The 22372-nt window shown below is 33.7% G+C and overlaps 2 protein-coding genes across 2 annotated transcripts; both read right to left on the reverse strand.

Moving 5' to 3' along the window:
• Window positions 1-3110: 3110 nt before the first annotated feature.
• LOC114498893 (putative olfactory receptor 52P1) lies at window positions 3111-4054 on the reverse strand. The gene is given in 2 exon segments (XM_028514900.1): window positions 3111-3778; window positions 3781-4054. Coding segments are annotated over 2 exon segments (942 nt in total).
• A 7838-nt stretch (window positions 4055-11892) lies between these two features.
• LOC114498894 (olfactory receptor 52Z1-like) lies at window positions 11893-15338 on the reverse strand. Its single transcript, XM_028514901.2, has 2 exons — window positions 15326-15338; window positions 11893-13355 (listed from the first exon to the last, which is right to left on the reverse strand). The coding sequence occupies exons 1-2, from the start codon at window positions 15336-15338 to the stop codon at window positions 12397-12399; spliced, it is 972 nt and encodes a 323-aa protein (XP_028370702.1). The 3' UTR covers window positions 11893-12396.
• Window positions 15339-22372: the final 7034 nt, after the last annotated feature.

The raw sequence follows: 22372 nt of genomic DNA on the forward strand, positions 1-22372 counted from the left end.
TTTTCAATTAATTCCCACATTGTTGTTGCCATTTTATTTTCTTCTGCTTTTTAATCTGAGTTTTTAAATTTTTCAGGTATCCCACCTCAGATGACTCCATTTTATGCCTCTGTGTCCCACACTTTTCCAAACAAGACCTTGAACTTGGTGTAGAGAACTTACAAGTTTTGAGAATTTCTTATTACCCAGAGTTGTATTACTTTTAAGTAGTCTCCAGTCTTCAAATATGGTAGGTAAGAATTGATTACATTCTTTCAAGAAAGCCCTCTTTAAGGTAATGCCTCCAGCTTTACTTTATTTTTTAACAGTTTATAAAACAGTTTATTGTCATGGAAACAGTGATTAATTGACATCTTTTTTGTTTGTTTGTTTGGAGAGTTATACTTTATTTTCCCCCCTTTCTCTTTCTTTTTTAAAATTGTTGTTCAAGTACAGTTGTCTCCATTTCCCCTCTACCACTCTCCCGTGCTCCACCCCCACATCCCACCCTCAATCCTATGCCCCTTTGTCTTTGTCCTTGAGTCCTTTATACATGTTCCTTGATGCCCCTTCCCTCTCTTTCCTTCATGCTCTCCTCCCCCCCACCTCAGGTCATTGTCAGTTTGTTCTTCATTTCAATGTCTCTGGTTATATTTGGCAGCTTAACTTTAAATGACTGATTGATAATGGTCTCATTTCATTGTCTTTATCCATTGCATCAATGGATCCCAGCATGGTAAAAAAATCTGTGGTTCTAAAAATTATTAATAATGTTTATGGTTTGTATAGGCTTCTCCAAATGCATCTGTTACATCTCTCTCTTTTGTCTATTTTGTTCCCAACACTTTGTCTTCCTAACTGTCTTTAAACAACCTGATATTCTCTCTACTCCCCATTTTTTATTAGTATTTCCTTTGTATGGATTTTTCTTTCCCAACTTTTCAAATATATTTTTATTATATTTGAGACCTCTGCTCATGGATAATGTGATCACATTATCTAGAGTAGCCCCATCCTCTGTTCCCTCAGAGCTCCTCATCAATTTTTTATATCCCATTTTCAGAATGTGAAATTATTTGCTCAGTATATAGGTTAAATAATTTATTTTATACAACTTCTCAATTGTCTACTCCCCACTAGATACACATTATATGAAATTAAGGGCCTGCCTATGTGCATCAATCTTATTGGTTACTGTATTCTTAGAACCTACTGCCATGCCTAGGCTATAAAAGAATTCTTATATGCATTCTCTAAATCAATCTTCTTTAATTAAGCTTTTGGCTGAGCTATTGTGTGATTGGTAGCCTACGTTCCTTACTACTCCAGAATATGCATTGACTTTGATCTAGAAACAGTTGAAGATAGTTCTTAAATATTAACTAAAATTCACACAAAGACTTTACCTACAAGTGTTGGACGATGAACCAAAGGCATCACTTTCATCTTAAACAGACCTTGTTGACTCAGCATAAAAATAACTATGAGGATGATTCTGAGAACATGCGAATCCAGCTTTTCTAACTGGATTTTCTTCTTCCTTTGATCTTTCCCTTCTTTATGTTCACTGGAAAATTTTCATCATTTGTCATCAGAATTAATGAAAATAGATACCTAAATGGTCAAATTCCTTTTAGTTTACCCCTCTGGATTCCAACTAAACACTGGTGCTAAACACTTTATTTTAATTCCAAGTTTTAACTTTTCAAGCTCTCAATAAATTAGCTCCAATGGAATTAAATCATACACATGACATTTTAAAAAGAGTGTCAAAATTATTTTCTGAAATTGCTATGAATATTTCCATTCAACCACTGAGAACACTGAAGTAGAGAAATTATACAACTTGACAAGGATCAACATAGCTTGCAAGTGGTTGTTCTGGGTTTCAAAACTGAGCAGTATATTTTGAGATCCAATTGTCTTAAACACTATCTTTATTGCCTCTCTTATAATTTTAGATATATATTTCATCTTACCCAAGACAATGTGAAATAAAGGATAATAAAATGAGTTTAAACAATGAGAAATATGAGTACATGGTTAATACTTTCCTTTAAAAGGGAGAAGGTGTGAAATCATGTGGCAGTCAGGTAAATATTGGCTCATGTAGTTCCTGACACTGAGAACCCGCTTGTCAAAAAGAAAAAAGAAAAAATTTCAAGGGAAAAAATGACATGACACTGAATGACTACAAATTGAGAGAGGTACTCTAGCTACAGGACAGATTGGTAAAATATGTTGACATGGCTTAATGCCAAAACTATTTGAATCACCAGCAAGCGTAAGATAGTAAGACAATGTTATAATTGTATTATACACCCATAATGAGTAATTCTACATGACATTTCATACAAATATGAGTCATTGCACTTCAAAAAAGGAAAAAAATGACTAATATCACAGTCAACAGTGGCTATAACGATGAATTATGAGGAAATGCCAGAGCAGAATGTTTCTCTATTTTATAATATAAGTGTGAAATAATCAAAGAATGAGAGAGAGAGAGTAATAGATATTTTCAAAGAATCACCTTGAATGACATTAAAGAAGGAGATAAAGGAAAAAGGGTAGGGCAATTTTAGATATCATTAAGTCTTCTGGAATAGTGTTTGTGGGAAAAGATATTTAAAAATGTTAGAATGATTCTAGCTAGATATAGTAAAATAATATGTTACAAGAATTGCTAGATGATCTCTGGAAGGCAAATAATGACACTTTATTCATCTGTGTTTAGAAGACATTTTGTTAGAACCATCTGAATTTCAAGGTTATAGATTAAAATTCTTTTAATCTTATTGTTCAAGAGATACAGACAGTCCCATTGATTATATTCTACAAAAGTATTATAGCTTAGTGAAAGAGATAATGGGTCAATAAAAACAGCTCTGATAAAGCTGATAAGACTAAACAAGATATTCTGTGGGAGCAAACATAGCAAATAAGATTACATAAAGTGGAGATATTGCATTATTAGGCAAATATATTTTTGAGTAGAAAAAATCTAGTCAATGCTTATGAATGCTTTAAAGATTACAAATATAATATTTAGGGGTCAGCCATCTGCAAAGAAGGTTAATATCTCTTTTTTTGTCTATAAATCTTAAATATGTGTTAAGGAAAGAGCTGTTTTAGAATTTGTGAGAAGTCAAAACTTGGAGGAACCTGTCTCTGATCCTCTTGGTTCTTATGCCATAAATCACTGGGTTCACCATAGGTGGAACAAGGAGGTAGATATTAGCCACAAAGATATGAATGTGAGGAGCCACATGGTGTCCAAACCTGTGAGTAAGGAAGGAGAAAAATGCTGGGGTATAGGCCACTAAGATTACACACACATGGGATCCACAGGTGCCCAAGGTCTTGAGACGAGCAGCCTTGGATGGAAGATGGAAGACAGTGTAAAGGATAGCAGTGTAGGAACATAGGATTAGTATGAAATCTAAGCCTCCAGTAAGGAAGGCAGCAGTTAGACTGTATATTCTGTAGATCCTTGTCTCTGCACAAGAAAGCTTGATCAGTGCCATAAATTCACAGTACGTGTGAAGGATGATGTTAGTTCTGCAGTAGGGAAGCCATTGAAGCATGAAGCATTGAGGACTGAAAAGCAAAGCCGCACGGAAGACAATAGTCAGCCCCAAGTTCTTGATGACTGTATTTGTCAGGATGGTAGAATGCCTCAGAGGAATGCAGATTGCTACATAACGGTCAAAAGCCATGGCCAAGATAAACCCTGAGGCCATGCTGCAAAGCGAATGAATGAGAAATACTTGTACAAGGCAAACTTCAAAATAGATCTCCCATCGTAGAACCAAAATATGCTGAGGATTTTGGGCATAGCGGTAGTGGAGATGATCAAGTCGGCCACAGAGAGCATACAGAGGAATAAGTACATGGGCTCATACAAGTTGGAATCTGTTCTAATAATAAATAGAATAGATAAATTTCCCAGGACAGCACTTAGGTAAACAAGGAAGAAGGGCATTGATAGCCAAGTGTGGATGGCTTCCATCCCTGGAATACCAAGGAGAAGAAACGTACTGGGATGTAAATTGGTATTATTTGTTAGTGACATGATGAAAACTTCTGGCTGCATTCACTTGTGGGATGATAAAAGTTCTTTCATATCCTTTTGTCCATTTAGTTAATGTTACATTTATTTATTAATTTATATGAAATATTTGATAATATTTCATATCTTAAGGAAAAAGATAAATAGGGCCACATACCTAACTTTAGAAATGAACGTTTATAGTAAGGGAGAAACTGGTGCAAACCAATGATTAAATTTCCATGTGATTAATATAGTGAAGTTATATGAATAAGCAGTTTTATGACCCATTAGATAGGGTTATTTATTCCACTTGTATGAATCAGAGGATTCATAGGTAAGATGCATTCTGAACCTTAAAAATAAAGAGAAAATTGTAAGTTAAATAAGGCTAGAGGAAAACTCTAACCTTAACTTTATTAGCATGATTTAAAATTCATTTGTCCAGAACTGTTTATGAAATACATTAAAATGGCAATGACATTGTAGAAAGAAGAGAATGGAAGATACTTTTCTAAATTTCACTTGACTGCCCACTGAACCACACTAATTGGCATACACTGATAAATAATTTTATTTGCACATATTCTAGACTTTTTTTTCCAAGGAATAAGAATTATAAGAGTGACAGCAAAAGGTTCTAAACCTAGACACACTTTGCATGTGTCTCCTTAGACTAAGCAGAAATTATAAGTCACCCTCATCTGGCTGTTAACTATTTCTAAACCAGGCAATAATCATCCTCTTTTAGTTAATATCCCATTCCTTGTCCAAACATCTTTTCTTCTCCACAACAAATTTAGACTCCAGAGTTTGGGGAGTTGCCAAATTTAGCAATATATAGCTAAACTGTGCCATGCTCACTGGTCCCACTGTTAAACCTGAGAACAGTTTACAACCAGAGGTATAAAAACAATGGTAGTTGCACATTGTGCCCTTAGAGATGTATAAAACAGAATAAGGAAAAATTAGATGAAAATGCAGAAAGCTTTCAAAATAAAAAAACAGCAGATCCTATCACTATTATTAGTTTTTTCACTTATAGTTGACATTCAATGGTATAGTTGTTTCATGTGTATGGCACAGTGGTTAAACATTTATATAATTTACAAAGTGATCACTGATAAGTCTACTACCTACTGGTATTTTATATAGTTATTACAATATTATTAATTCTATTTTCTATGCTTATTTTAATATGACCAAAGTGGTGATTGCACAGAAAAGCCCGTCTTTGTTAGGAGATATACAGAAAGTGTATATCTTCTCAGCAGTTGCTCCTCAACACTTACTCAGGTCAGAGAATTTAAAAGAAGTAATAGTCATAAAGTCTAGATGATGACATGGGAGAAAAAAATCACCCAATTTTGGAGTTCACAACCATTGAGCAAAGGAAAAAATTTCTCATTTGAAAATAAATAAAAGATAAAAAGAAGGTTATCTGGTAATGAAATAGGAACTTGGGTCAATATATATATATATATATAGGGTGGGACAAGAGTGGCTTTACAGTTGTGAGGATGTGAGAAACTGAGTTTAGTTTTGTGTTATTATTGATTAATTATTGTATTATTTTCCATATGAGCAACTATAAACCTACTTTTGCCACACCCTGTATAGTTCAAGATTTGTTTTGAATGTCTTTACTTCAGCAAATAAAATAGAAGTTTAGAAACTAGATATTAATATGTAAAGGGTAAATGAAGCACACCCATGATTATGCAATTAAATTTGCTTTTAGAACAACTCTTCAATGTAAATCAAGTTCAAAGCAATATTGTAAAATATGAGAACATATGGCATGTATATGACATAATTCCAATTCTGAACTTTGTAGTAACTTCATAGGCTGCATTGCTTTTATTATATGGGTGATAAAACTATAATAAAGAAACTTTGAATTAAGAATTCTAAAATAAAACCAACAATAATTCCTCAAAAAAAAACAGGAGAAAGGAAATTATGAAGAGAAAAAAGTAGTATTGAGTAGAACAGTGAAAAAATAGAGAATATTTCATTTAAAAGAGGACCAAACCTGACAAAATTTTACCAGTTTTAAGAAAAGCAATAAAGAAAAATTATGCAATCTTAGAAATGCAAAACAGCAAACAGTATATTTACTGTAAAGTTTCACATACATTTCATATTATGGAATTACCTGGCCCCTACAGTAAGCCCACTAACTCTTCTGCCAGGAGGATATTCTGTTGTACAAAGACTTTCCACATTAATAAAACCATAGACTCACCATTTTCTGGGTCTTCACTTTCTTCTAGAGAATTTGTAACTAAGGCCTGAATTAGAAATTCAGATGTCCTTAGATTTTTGCCATAGGTTGTAGTAAAATGCAGGACTCAAACAACCTGAATCCTGTTTGGAACACCATTTAGTCTATTTTTTCAGAAGTCACATGGACAGGATATTTGCTTGGAATTTCTTCCTCTTTGTCTCACTGCCATTACAGGCACAGACTTTTCTTCAGTTGATCACAAGGCTCCAGCTTCTCTCTTCAGCAACAATAATAGATACTTCAGAAATAAGGTGAGCAGGTAGCATCGCTGAGCACATAGAATTGGAAAAGAGAGTGAAATCACACAATTCCCCTCCTCCTAGATGCTGCTTTCTGTCGCACAGCCTAGAGTTCCTTCCTCTCAGCTCCTTGATAAATATGTTAAGTAACCTGGCCTATTTTTGAGTCTGTTGTACCTGTAACAACTGCTGATGTGTGTGTACTCTGCCCTGGGGCTTGACTAAATGGGGTAGGGGACAAGGAGTTGTTACTTTTTGTGTCCCCTCTTTTCACTGTCATTAGTTATCAGAGAAAACCTCAACTCTATGACATGACTTTCCTAGAAACAAGATCAGATGGGAAGACTGTAAAGCTACCAGGGAAAAGGAAAATCCTAAAGCAAATTAAAATCTGGTGGTTCCAGAAATATCACAATTGATTCAGACCCTGAATTGAAAGAAATAAGTAAAATGATGTAATAAAAATGACTTTATGTTTTCTTTATAATACTAATAATCTTCCCCTCATTGTTTCTTCACCCTCTACTCTCCTAGAGCACTAATTTTAAACTTCCAATGTCATTTTGTTTTCTGACCCCTTCGACCTTAATGAGGTACCCAGGGCCTTTCCCTCTATAACATTGGTGTGAAGGGAGATGCTGAGGTGATTGCATTATTTTTTACGTTACCTGTCTTGCATCACTGGAGGCTCCTGGCTTGTTTCTTATTATGGTTCAGTGCTTTTTCAACTAACCTCAACTATATAAATAGTTCTAGAATAACAGCCTCTCAGGAACCAAGAAAAAATGGCTCAGGTGTGTATGGAGCCCTATGGAGCTTTGTTCCTGGGGGAGCCCAACATCTGCCAGAGTAGAGACTCTTGAGCAGAAGGCAGTACCAAGTCCTCAGAGTTATTCTCCCACATTTTTATTAAAGATCAAACAGGAGGGAAAAAACAGATAATTTCTTCTCAGGAATTGGTGTCACTATACAATAAAGAACTCCTTTCACTGGAGACATACTTAGTTTATAGATATGCTACTTACATGAAATTCTTTCAAATTTATAGCCACACTTTACATAATGATTTTTTAAAGGATTTATTTATTTATTTATTTATTTATTTATTTATGGAGACAGAGAGAGGGAGAGAAACATCAATGTGTGGTTACCTCCTGCATGGTTCCTACTGGAGACCTGGCCCACAACTCAGACATGTGCCCCAACTGGGAATTTAACTGGTGACCCTTCAGTTCACAGGCCTGTGCTCAATCCACTGAGCTATACCAGCTGGGTTACATAGTGATTTTTGACTTGGTTGAATACACATAATTCCTCATTTTCTATGAGAAAATATAATGCAATAGAGACCTTTCTCTTAGTGCTATAGTTTTCATAATTATAATGTAATGGTTTTTAAATAGATCATTTATTTTGTGTCCTGTAATTCTCTTAATAATTTTTCAGTTTTTGGATATGTGTGTTATTTTCATTGCTCTAGGGATTAGGAAAAATATGAAGATTAATTCTTTATGCAAGTGTGATAGGAACATAATAGAAATAGAGAAAAAAATCTTATAAAACTATTCACATTTGTTGCTCTGAATATCATCCTACAAAAAATCTTTATAATCTTATATTACATCACCATGCAAATTTTTCACATCCTGCATTTACTCATTAAATCAACTTTTTTTCTAGTCACTAGGTAATAAGTAATATTCTAGGAAGTTGGGAATGGAACAAAGTGTACAAGTTCTGTGACAGGAATATTTGTTGTAGTGGGAGAAATCAATACAAAGCAAATTTAAAAAAATAATATTTTAGTGATGTGGACCCTGGCTCACAGGGTCTGTGTGTTGTGGCTGCAACAAACAAAGTCACATGGACTACAGAAGTCCTGTGGCGAAAAAGGGATGGCATGGCCACTCTCTGAGAGAGAAAGAGCACCCCAACCCCTGCCTGGACAGGCTTTTATTGTTTTTCTGGGTATATTACATCGAGGATGGTCCTTATTTACCATACACAAGTTTGTTGTAGGTGATTACCTTTTGCAGATAACAGAGGAGAGAATGTTGCTAATTACTTCAAAGAGAAGGATGTTGCAGATCAAGGGGAAAAGTGGTTAAACTGGTTATACTCCATACTTGGGAGGTTTAGCACAGACTTTAGGAAGTTAAACATTTATGCAGTAAACATTTTCTGCCTCAATTCAGGGTGAGCAAGTTTTAGCAAAAGCAAGCCTCAAAGCAGCCTAGGTACAATGCAGGTCTGATTCCCCATGGGAGAACCTGTCCATGGGCATGGCTCCTGTGTGCCAACCTCACTCCCTGTGGGTTTTCCAAATCAGGGGCTGGGCTGCATTCCCTATGCCATACAATGGTTCCCTATATTTTAGAATATACAAAATCCTTTGTTGGAAACTAAGAGGTTGATGTGATAGACTGACTAAAGGTAAGAAGAGCTTAGAAAAAGGTCAGGAAGATCTCTGTGAGGAGATAATATGTGAATTGAAACCTGAAAGAAAAAATCAAACCAGCCATTCAAAGAAATGAGAAAGAGTCTTACAAGGAGAAAAAAGATGACAGAACATGATGAAAGGGGCAACTTCTATTGTGGGAGAATATTCTTCCTAAGTATTGAGGAGAAGAAAAGCAGTAAAATGTGTGGAGCAAAGCAAGCAAAGAGAAAGAGTGGCTCTTGAGAAGGTCAAAGAAAGGGACAGGCCAGGTCATTTAAGACCTTACAAATCAGTGATAAAAGCTATAGCTTTATAACTTACAATATTTGTATTGTTCTTAATAATAAGTAATATGTTTTCACATATCTTATTTTAGCTACTATAAGAACTGTGCCTCATGTAGTTTGTTACCTGTCAGAATAAGCACTAAGCACTGTGCTTGGTGTAAAAGAGGCACTTATTTATTAATTTTTTATTTTGTTTTATTTTTTCATTACTGTTTATTCCTCCTACACCCTCTTCCACCTCCTACCCCAACCTACAATCACCACATTCTTGCCCATGTACATGAGCTCTTTCTCTATTTCTCCATTTTTGAATGTATTAGTGGTAAAGAAATAAATGAACAATAACAAAATGAATCACTGAGTAAAGAATGACTAGTTGAGTATATATATATCTAATCTTGGGAGAAAATATTTTACGTGCCATGAGCCCACACTTCATATAATAAAAGAGACTTTACTGACTTAAAATTATGATTTCAAACTTTAGGCGTATAGAGTACATCTAGAATTTCCAAAAACTTACTTCTTATCTCCGCGTTTAATTCAATTATGTCTGTTCTCACCTCTCTCTATCCTATGTTTTTATTCTACTTCTAATTACCCATCTCCTTTAGCACATTCATGTTGAGGAGGTATCAACTAAAAATAAATTAAAATATGTGAATATCAAAATAGATAACATTTATTGTAATAAATGATTAAAATAAAATTAATTGGAAAAAACTTTTGGAGGACAATATGAACATTACCATCAGCTGTATATTGTATAAGTAACATTTAACTACTTATAAACATCTTTAAAATAAGATCTTCAAATACAAAGTATGTATTTTAACCAATAGATATTGAATACACCATTGCTAGTGCTTGTGCTGCAAAAAAAAAAGAAAGTTTTATCAATTTTCTTGCTAAAAATATATATTGAAACTATTGCATCCTAGATTTTACATTTTACATATCAGTACAACTATTTAAATGGCTACATACATAAATAACCCAACTTTTGAGTTTATAATTTTTATCTACTATATTAGCTCCTAATATTTATTATAGAGTTACATTACATAAATAAAATATATTTTATCAAAACCATTTAAAAATAATATTCTCAATATTAAGATAATTCTTTACAGCAAAATATAGTTGATGAGAGGTTAGTGATTAAATCTATGAATGAATGAACAAATGAATGAATGAATGAATAAATGGGTGGCAAGATCGTATTATGAATTGAGAACAGAGGCATCATCTTATTTTTGGATCTTTATTGAAGGCTGGAGTCTAGTCTTCTGGCAAGCAGGTAGTGTTCCTAAAACAAGAAGCCCTCTTGTTCCTGCCTAGAATTGCAATATGATTGACACATCTGTCTCATTTGAATATGGGTTTATAAATTAGGAGATGCTTTTATTCATATTACCTTGTTTGATAAAGTTGTGCTTGGTTTCTTTTTTTTTTAACCTTCTGAATGCATTCTCTGCCTTCCTAGGGAATCTGTAAGATATATGAAAGCTTAAATAATAATTCATTTTTGTATTTCAATCCCCTATCATTAAGCAAAATGCAGTGCAATTGTTTTCATAATGTCAACTACTATCTTTTGGATTATGTATTGACCATCTTTATGCTGCAGAAGACCCTTTGTGGCAAAACATGATAGCAATAAAAAAAATAACAGAAATGGTCACTATCCCCTTCACCATCAAAGTGTTTGCTGTTTCCTTTTATACAAAGCATTGTTGCAGAATACTTCCATATCCCATTTAGTCATTCTGTCATTCAATCTAATAACTGAAACAATAAAAAAATTCTTTAAAAAGTACCACATAGATGACAGCCTTATTACACAAAGAATCTAGAAAGAGCGATATGCATTTATAATGACAATATAAATATTTTCAAGGCATTCAATCCAATTAATCCAACCACTAGATAATGTATATATTTACATCATGTCTGATACCACAAAAGTAATTTAGTTCTATTATTCATCAAAAGGAGTAAAGGGGTTACATTGCAGGAATTACGGCAGATAGGTTTATAGATGATAAAGTATATGCCAGGTGCTATGAAATGCAATTAGCATAATGTTTGGTGTGGGAAGAGCTAAATCAGGAAAATTGAATGTGCTTATGTAAAAGAGCTAAATGAATCCAGTGAACATAATCTTGACCATTTGCCATGATTTCTTCTCTTAAGAGTTTTTCTGATAGAATTTCATTCTCATTTAATCAGTATATTAAGGGACATAAAAGATTGATGCAGGTTTAGCAACCTGGCCCAATATGAAGTAGTTATATTTCTTGTCCCATAGTCATTGCAGCTGAGGCAGGGTAATATCACCAGATCCATTCCAGAAGTCCATACTTTCCTGCTGTTGAGGCCCCACAGCAGTTTGGCTTTTGTTTTTCCTGAGTTATAGGCACTCAAATTATCCCTGAATGTCATGATATAATATAGAACCTATTTTTTTGTTTGCTTAATCTAACCAAAGTGAATTTGTATTGTGAGCAACAAAAAGAATCTTTATTACATGAAGGTGTTAAAGGAGATATTTTCTGGAATTTAGAGAATGACTTCTAAGAAGAAATAAAAATATGTACTTTAACTATAGACCCTAAATAATATGTAAGAACATGTCAAGAAGTTTGTTATGCAAAATCATGAACATTTATTATTTATTAGTTAAGGCATTTATCTAGTAAAAAATATTATTTTTTGTATATTCTGGATCCTCTGGTTGTAATGATGAGTTTGGAATCAGCACCAATCCCTGAATTTATCAAATTGACATTTGTCTTGCATCAAATTGACACAGAAGAGGGATTGTGTATTACTTAAAAAGATATTTAAATTCCCTATGATGTTACAGTGACATTTCACTGTTATAGTACCTCAATATGCTGAAATATTTCTTCATGGAACTTAAGCAATTCCTTTTGTTTCCTGTTTACTAGTGCAAGGAAGATAGCATGTGGAAATATGGATATTTGGAGCTCTATTCAGAGGTTAGGTATTCTGGAGAATGGTCTGTCCAAATTAATTCAGATGATATTTAACCCTGGTCCTCCATTTTGGACTCTCGTGTTCCTTGTTGCATTGTAACCATTGGATCATTTTGGATAACTGCAGAGTTCTAGTAGTTTCATCCTTATCTGTTTTGTCTTTATCCCGTAAACAATGGGGTTCATGGTAGGTGGCACCAGTAAGTAGAGGTTTGCCAAGAGAATAAGGGTGTGCCTGGGCACATGGTTTCCAAAGCGATGGGTAAAAAAGGAAAAGAAAGCCAAAGTGTAGAATATCAAGATGACACATATATGAGCTCCACATGTTCCAAAGGCCTTTGTCCGGGCTTCCCTAGATGGTAGTCTTAAAACTGTCCTCAGGATTACCCAGTAGGACAGGGATATGAGAACAAAATCCAGCCCTGTAGTGAGGAGAGCTGCAGTGAGCCCATAAATACTGTTAAGGGCAAAGTTATTGCAGGCCAGCTTGGCAATGCTCATGTTCTCGCAGTAGGTATGGTGGATGATGTTGCTCCGGCAAAAGTGCAGACGGAGAATGAGGAGGACACCAGGGATAACTACAACCACACTTCGAACCGTCAGAGCCAGGGCCACCTTGCTAATGAGAGAGCCCGTAAATAAGGTTGCATAATGGAGTGGTGCACAGATAGCCACATAGCGATCAAAAGCCATGGCCAGTAGGACAGCAGACTCAGAGAGGAACAGAGCATGAACAAAAAACATCTGTGTGAGACACGCATGAAACGTTGATGGGGAAGGGCCATGCCAGAAGATAAGAAGCATTTTGGGCACTGTGACAGTACAAAGAAGAACATCATTGAGTGCCAGCATAGCCAGGAAGAAATACATGGGTTCATGGAGGCTCCTGTCCCAGGCCACCACTGCCATAACTAGGCCATTGCCTGTCACCGCCAAAAGGTACATGAAGCTGAAAGGAATGGAGATCCAGATTTGGAAGTCTTCTAATCCTGGGACTCCAGTTAGTAGAAAGACAATGAGGGGAGTGGATGTATAGTTGGATGTTGTTACAGAGAGGTAGCCAAAGTCTGTTACATGGAAAACAGAGAGAAAAGAATATAAGTAAAAGTAGAAGAAGAATATTTCCTCATTCTACTGAAGACCTAACCATTAATTTTGGCATGATGATATAGAAGAATAAAATGATTTGAGAAAAATTGCTAAATAACTAAATGATTATGGGCAAAACGTTTTTTTTTCTTGGAGACATCTTGTTCTTTAAAAAAAGTTAGAAAAATTAAGAGTTAAATCTTTTATTTTTGTAAAGCTAATTGCGGTGTCCACACAATTTATGTATATGAGTTTCAAACTTTTAACAGTACTATATATATACAAGTAGTTTTTGCCTTTCTAACTTGATAATAAATTCTCAAATCCCAAACATAACTTTTTGTCTTTTCATAAAACTGGATAAAATTAATATTCCATTCTTTGATGGACAGATTTATTGGGAGGAAATGGGTTGGTTGGTAGAATGATACATAACTAGAGCCAGCATGAAGGCTCCATTTCATGTTTCCCTTCCTAAGGGTGTAAAATATGTTCATGTGCCCTAATTAGTATACAATAAAGAAGAAGTTTTATCCATCTGTCTCTCATTTGAACTGTTGAAGTTAATGGTTGAATTAATGTGTAATTTAAACTGTTATGCAAAAGTTATATTATTCATACCTTAATAAGCACTGACTCTCAGAGATCATGGAATGGAATCAAACAAGACAAAAATTCAGAGCATGGAACATTCTCATTCAGAACAAGAAAGTCACTGAAGAATATTAAGGCTCCTAATTATTCAATAGCTATCATTAAAAGAGACTTCTACAGACTACAGTGACTATAATTTTTATATTCACCAACAAAAGTATAAGATCAAGTTTTAGCAACATTTTATTTTTTATTTAACCTTTATTGTATTTTTCATTACCATTTAGTCTTCTTACACTCCCCTCCCCACATTTAAAAAAAATAGCAGTAGTTCTTACTTTTCATATGTCAAAAATTATAAAATACAAGGAGCTTTTCTTAAAAAATGCCTGAAATATAAAATTAATTTTCACTAGGGTTATAAAACACTAATTTAGTTACTCACATTTGTAATCAAATGCTATACTTTTGGCAAAGGCATCATGTATGTTTATGAAGACTTTTTGACTATGAATCTTAGGAAGTTTCAAAGTTATATTAGATAGTAAATGTGTTCTTCCAAAAAAGGCCTCCAAAATCTAGAATCTGCATGGCTCTAGTTTTCATGTAGAATTGCTACACCATCAAGTAGATGGAAAACAACACTGCATTCAAGATCCCTATCATCCCTTGAATTAATTGAAATCCTTTTCAAATATCCCAGACCTTAGTGACAAAGTAGGACCCATTATCACATTATCAATACAAATTTTATTCTTTTCTCTCTCTCTCTCTCTCTCTCATCTCTATTATCTGTCTCTGACAATTCAGATAAAGAAAAAAAAAACAAAAAAAGTCTCATCAAAAGACAAACACACAGAAGACATGACATGTATTTTAAAGAAACTCCAAGAGAAAGATTCCTTAAATGGCTATTTTGTTAACAATATGGAGGTATAATCAGCCTTGTAAGATTGAGCTTTTGCTCCATTTTCAATGCCTGTCTTTGCTCTGTAACCACCACACAGAAAATACCAGCATATTTAAATGGGAGACATATCACATATCAGCACAAGAATGGACAATATAACAGTGTTGGTTTAAATAATAATTACAAATATTTATCAAGGCTTACAAGTGCTGAACAATTTCCTAAAACATATCTAACCACTTGACATGGATTTTCCAATATGATGGTCACCACTACTATATGAAGTAGCTATTGTTAGTGTCCCAATTTTACACAGAAGGGAACTCAGTTACTGAAGGACTTTCCCTAGGTCACATCACTAGTAAATACATAAAGCCTTTTCTAAAATCCAGAGACCCTAATTGCAGAACCCACAGTTTTAACCACTACACTATTCTAATTTACCTTTTAGATGCATGTTTTTTCTAAATCTTTGGAAACATAAATAAATAGATCTTGAGTTTCCTCCTAAGGTCTTAAGTCTTAGGTTTTATGAGCTAGATAATCATGTCTAGCCTATAAGAATTCAGAGAAGATATATATATATATATGTGTGTGTGTGTATATATATATATATTTACACATACATACATACACACATATATATAGTCATCTGTATTGTACATCAATATTTATAAAAACAACTCAAAGAATACCTCTGGGCCAAGAAGCCTTGTGGGTATTTTACATGCTGATTAATTGCTTTAGCATCTGAGACCTGCAGTCAGTATTTGGATTAACTGACTAGACCTAACTTTTATAATAACAATTCATGTGTATGGACACACTACCTTGATTAAGAGAAGAATATATAGGCTATGGTTATAAAGCCTGCTTTTTAGTGGAGATTATAGATGATAAGATTAAGGAAAAAAATACAAACTTATTATTAATTAAGAGAAGTTTGCAGATATATATTTACTTGAGGGGAAAACAAAAATTGACTCATTAAATTAATAGCTAGAGAAGTGAGGCAAGTTTATTGCTAAGGTTAGAAAATATCATTAAAGTAAGAAGATTCCTTTAGTGGAGAGAAATAATTATGATGCTATCCAGTCTTTGGAGATGTAAATCAATGCTGGCTCTCTTCATATATTTTATTTTTAAAAATTATATTTTTATTCTTGAACTCTGAAATTTCATGCCCTCTTAGTTCAGAATGATTTAGCAAATCACCTGTTTTAATTTACCAATCTGCAGTCATCATGAAATTCTTCTGTTGACACTCATGACCTCCATCACCAGTGTTGGGAAATTTAATATAAGTCAGAAGACACTAAATAATATAAAACTGTGCTTCCTATTCCACTAATGAACATTCAAGATAGGGTTCTTGAAAATGGCATTCTTTTAGAATTTTCCTGCATGACAAAATATAAGTTTTAGCCTCATCTTTGTAGTAGATCTCAAAAGATGGTATCTAATCATAGACATCCAAGTTGCTCCAAAACAAAATAATTTTCTCAATTGGTTTTCTTTCATGTCTACATGAGTTTTGTAATTTTTTGGCATAGTTTATAGTTCTGATTCTTTTTTGTCTACTTCGTGGTTTATGTCTCAAATAATTTGTGACCATTCATTTACATCTTTATTTTTTCAATGCATATTTTGCAGGTCACATGCATTGCTTGGTTCTTGTTAGTATAAATACATCAGTGAAAAGAATAGACATGTTCTTTGTCTTAAACAAAAAGATACTCTGCAGTGAAAAAATTATTTTTCCCAGATAAAGGCATTGAGTTAAAAAATAAGAGTTTTGGAATGATATTAAATATGAGAAAGGTAAATGAAAAACTAAAAAATAACAATTTCAGAAAATATCCATCTGATTTTCAGAGAATCTGCACTCAAGGTGAAGTAGGCTGGCAATAGATTGTTTAGAAATACAGGTGAAACAATGTCTGCTGAGTCAAAGTTACTATAAGTAGTTTCCCAGAATACACAGAAATAATGTGGCTATTTTCTTCTATCACTTAACAAATCTTACTTTTGTACTATTATTCATAGTATTTTTGTCTCCAAGCTAGGATTTTAATCTATATGACTTATGAGAAATTTTATGCAATTAATGTCTTGGTTCTGTGGATAGTATCTTATTAACTATATAGACATTTTTATTATGCTACTAATTATAGAATATATGAGCAAGAGTCTTGTTTTTTTAAAACATGTTAACCTATTTGTTTTACTATATCTATATTTTGTGGTTGAAAGGAAGGTGGTTTGACTTGATAAGAAAGAAAAAAAGAGAGAAAGAAAGAGAAAAGAAAAGAAAGGAAAAGAAAAAAAGAAAACAAAAGAAAAGAAGGCCAGCCTTGGCTGTTGTGGCTCAGTTGGTTGCAGTGTTGTCCCATAAATCAGCCAAAAGGTCATGGGGTTCGATTTCTGGTCAGGGAATCACATCTCTCTCTCTCTCACTCCCTCTCTCTCCCACCCCACTCCTGTCCTCTCTTTAAAATCAATAAGAATGTCCTCAGGTGAGGATTAAAAAAAAATAAAAGCCATAAAGTTATGTATAGTAATGCTGAGTAAGGTTGATGCTGCCCTGACTATATTACATTAATTTAGGAACACTACATTATGAAGGGGCACCTCAAATAAACGTAATTACCTTCTAGAGGTGGGCCCCTTGTAGTACAACCTTCCCAGGCTAGGTGAGCATTTTAAGAACCCATCTATATTAGTGTACCAACTGGTGGTGTCATTAGAGGCTGAATTCAGCTTCAGTTTTTTTTGAAGACCCTTTAAATATCATTGCCCATTTCATGATAGGTACGTTATGAGTGCACCTGTGCTGAGTGTTCAGCAGTTTTTGACCAAAAATGGCATGACCAGTGTGCCTCACCCTCCTTATTCACCAGATCTAGCCCTGAGAGACTCTTTTTTTATTTTTTATTTTCTTTTCCCCAGATGAAAAAAGTCCTCAAAGCAAAACGTTTTGCTGATGTGGAAGAGGTGTAACAAAGAACAGCAGAAGCACGAAAAGGCCTCAAAATTGACAAGTTCAAAACTGTTTTGAGCAGTGGGAAAAACATCTTGGTAAATGTATTACATCAGATGGAAAGTACTTTGAAAGCGACTGAAGTTTAAGCATGTAAGAATAAATACACAATTTTTTTGTAAATAAATTCCAGGTTTTTTGAGTCCACCTTAATCCTTCAAAAATTTAAATACTATGTAGATGGACTGAAAATACAAATACGTGAACTGATATACTTGGCGACAGTGTTGATGATTATGATAATCACAGTGACAATACTGATTATGTTAAGTAGGCCAACAAAATTTTTGACAAGAGTTTAATTTTTGTTTCCTTCTTTCTGTGTCTATATTATAACATAAGGCAGGAACATATATGTGTTACTGCAGATGGAAAATACTGACTATTGCACTCACAAAAGGAAGGAGGAAAACTTAGCGAATGAATAGTAACTGTTGCAGTGACTGATTGGATATAAACTTCTTTGAGCAGGAAATGCCCAAAGAAGAAAAATTCCTAAAAATATTAAGCAACTTTATATATTGTTAAATAGATACATAATTAGAGTGGGCATTAGTCCATTAAGAAAATAATTGATATTAACTGCAGTACTTAGAAGCATCAAAAGTAAGATGGTGCAGGATTATATGTTAATGTAAATGAAAGAAGAAGACAAAGGAGATACTGTCTTGGAAGAAATTTCAGACATAACAATGGGTCACTTTAAAAAATTTAGTCAAATAAGCTTGCAATTGTAAAATGCCTTAGGTGTCATTTGATTAGAAAAGTGCCATAATCATCCTCACAGTACTTCCTGACTTACATATAGTCTTTATTAATTGATATACTTTACAAAATTGTATCAATCACCTAATAGTTATAAAATTTAAAAGTTTCCTCCTGAGAAGTTCAAGATGGCACTATTATTGTATCTATGAATTAGAGAAGGCACACACTAGTTAATACTTTTATCGGATTAATTAGTATTTTTAAAAATGACTTTTCTGTTTGAGGGTCTTGGGGTATTCAGGCTAACATGCAAGTTACGTGTATTCTGAATATCTGGATGACTATCTCTGGAGAGTGAAGCATGCCATCCATATTTCATTGTTTTTAGGTACATCCAAACATGGACTCCTCTGATGTTGTCCAATCTAGTTCAGCATATGAGTACAGGTAGAAGCTCATAGGAAGAAAGATTACAATTCTTGGATGAGATTTTTATTTTTTGTTCTGTGACTATTAGGACATGGTTATTTGACGGCGATATTTATCTTTGGGAAGTATATAAATATACTGATGCAACAATAATAAACACCAACAAAAGAAAATACAAATAAAACTTAATCAAGTACCTATTATACAAATAAAAACAGAGATGGAGAAGGAGGGAAGAAGAGAGTCAGAGAGAGACAGAAAGAGAAAATAATGGGAAGAAAGGAAGGGAGAGTAAACGGAAGGAAGGAAGGAAGGAAGGAAGGAAGGAGAAAAAGGTTCACTTCACAAGAACCATGAGAAGGGATTAATGTGCTTAGATGGACCCCTTATGGTCAGCCGAGGCCCAGATTTTATTAATAATAAGAGCTTAGTGGCTATTTGTTGACAGGAACTTCTCACATACTCCTGCTGGAAAAATCTCAGCCTGAACTCTAGGCTTCCCATACTGTGTTCACTTGTTTATACCATGTGAAGTGAACAAGTGTAGGGAAACCCTGGTTTCCTTTTTCTACTAGTCTGCTCTGTTCAATCAGATCTGCACAATTTGGATGACTAGTTTACACAAAACGGTCCTAATTGGGAGCCCATGTGAAAACTTGTTATAAAAGTCAGCCTCCCCTTTTGTCTTGGTGGAAACACAATGCAGGTTGCTATCTGAATCTGTGTCTCCCAAGGCTGCATCTCTCTTTGCTCAAATAAATGCCTTTTTATTCTTCATTAGTCTGAAATTAATTTTGGGTTTTGGAAGAAACGAAGGATTATAAATCACTCTTTAGCTACTTCAATCTTTATGTTCTACCCTCGATGGCCAAAATCTCAAAATATTTATCTACACCAATTTACCTACTCATTCAAATTTCCTTCATGAATTTTTAAAACACTGAATCCTTTCCCACCACTCTGCAAACATTGGTCATGATAAGTTTTCCATTGTTTTTCTAAACCTAATGAATGCTTTTCAGTAACCAAATTAAGTCGCTCTTCTGTAATTTTGACATATTCATTCTGCTGTTTTAAACACCTTTTCATTTGGATAAATTGACATCATGTTCTCCTAACATTTATATTGCTTTCTTTTCAGACTATTTTTAGTGATTCAACTGTACCTTATTATAATAATCAAGTTTTTCAGTATACTCATACTGTTTCCTTAGTCAAATTGTCCACTCCCATGATCTCAAATACCATGTTTATGAACATTGCTTCCAAATTCATTATTAAAGACACTGTTTTCATCAGAGCTCTGATATATATATATATATATCTCAAACTCCAGGCTGGAATCAAGTGTATCAAATAAAGAAAGTTTAAAAAATAATATGTCTAAAACAAATGCTATTCACCTACACATTTCTTATATCAGTATATAACATCATCATTTGTAGTTTCTTATTCCAAAAAGCTAAACATGATTGGTACCTCCCTTTCTCCTACCCTTCATAGCCAATTAATTGTGAAGTCTTGCAATTCCTTGCTCTAACATTACTATATCCTGTTATTACGACTCTTTTATCTAGTTTTCTGCTGTCAACTCCTGCCTCACTCATTTATTCAATAATGGGACTAATGTTCTTACACACATGTTTGATCATTTCACCATTGTAATTGCAATTCATTAGTAGTTGCATATTGTTCTGGGAATTAAAACTAAATTAAAATCTCATTCTTCATAACTCTATTTCTGTCTAATTTTCAAACATTTACACTTGAAATTTAACAGTCACTTGTTCACCTGTTTTTCATATGGTCCAATTTGTTCTTAACTTTTCTTCTTCCCTCTTATTTCTGCCTAAAAATTTCTTCTCTTTTATATTCCTCAGGTTATTTACCCTCAATCTTCCAACTTCAACTACATACCACTTGCTCAGGAAAGTTATTACGTTCTATTTGCTTAATTAGAGTCTCTCATTAGGCTGTCATTGTACTTGTCATTCCTTAATAAAGGCAATTATCATAATTGTAAATGTAGATGCATCCTTAATAATTTTTGTTTTTATCACCTGTTGTACTGAAGGAAAAGTACTCTTTTTGTTCTCTACTGTTTTCTTGTACTTTAGTAGTATCTAATACTGCATCTGATACTATGAGAGTACTTAATAATTTTAATGGATTTTTATAAATGTTCCATGATTACTTCAAACTTAGTGTGTTTAAAGTGGGTTCCACTAAAAATATACATTCTTTGTCACTATCCTATTGAATGACAAGACATCACCTTGATTTCACAGGCCTGAAACTTAAGCATCAACTATGAAACTACTCTCTGTTCACCAACCCACAATCAGTTATTAAGGTGTCTTTATATATCCTAAATATTTATCTCTGTTATTTTTTTATTCCCCCAACCACTAAAAAATCTATTCTCAATTGTGATTTTGAAATCATTTTTAAACTCTTGTTCTTCAAACTTTATGAACAACTTAAAAGGCCACGAATAAATCTTAATCATAAAATACGAACCAAAAAGCATAATGAAAAATTTATATGCAATAAGATCATATGTTCCTAACATAAAAAGAAGTTAAGGGGAAAAATCTTTGAGATAGAGAGATTATGAATCTTTCTATTTCAAAAGTCCTTTAATGTACTTGCATTAAATCATTAAGGGGAAACAAGGAATACAGTGGAGAGAAGGCTCAGCATCATAGTTTCAGCGTAATAGTTACTCACCTAACTTCTATGAATAAGGAAAGTCCAATTTCACTGCATCATGTATTTTGACATCAACACCATTTTTAAAAAGTCTAAACAATAGTTATGCTTCCAAGATCATAAGTAGAAATGTTTCTAGATTTAAATGAAAAATATTGGATGACTAAGGTTAACACAATTTTCACATGGCAACCATGCCACCAATGTCACTGAAATGCAAAGGACTAAGTCAATAAAATGCCAAGACACTTAATTGTCATGTCTGTAATATCCTCCAGCAAACTTTCAGAAATCTTTCCTGGGAGGTGTATTAGGAAAACTCAGTTCCATCACTTCTCCTATATCAGTAAGACACTTAAGTTCTTTAATACTTGAGTCCTTATAAAAGAACAAATTTTTTAGAAAATATTACAAAAATGTTAAGTTACTGAACACATGGCAACTGCCATTATTTTTTTACCTTAATAGACAACAAGGTGGGGACTGACTGAGGGAGTGGGGGAGGAGGGTGGGCAGGGCATGGGAGAGCAAAAGGGGAAAAATTGGGACAACCATACTTGAACAATAAAAAAAATTTTACTGAATAAAATTCAAGGGTCCCA

The sequence above is a fragment of the Phyllostomus discolor genome, chromosome 6 (assembly GCF_004126475.2).
Source record: "Phyllostomus discolor isolate MPI-MPIP mPhyDis1 chromosome 6, mPhyDis1.pri.v3, whole genome shotgun sequence".
In the NCBI taxonomy this organism is placed as follows: domain Eukaryota; kingdom Metazoa; phylum Chordata; class Mammalia; order Chiroptera; family Phyllostomidae; genus Phyllostomus; species Phyllostomus discolor.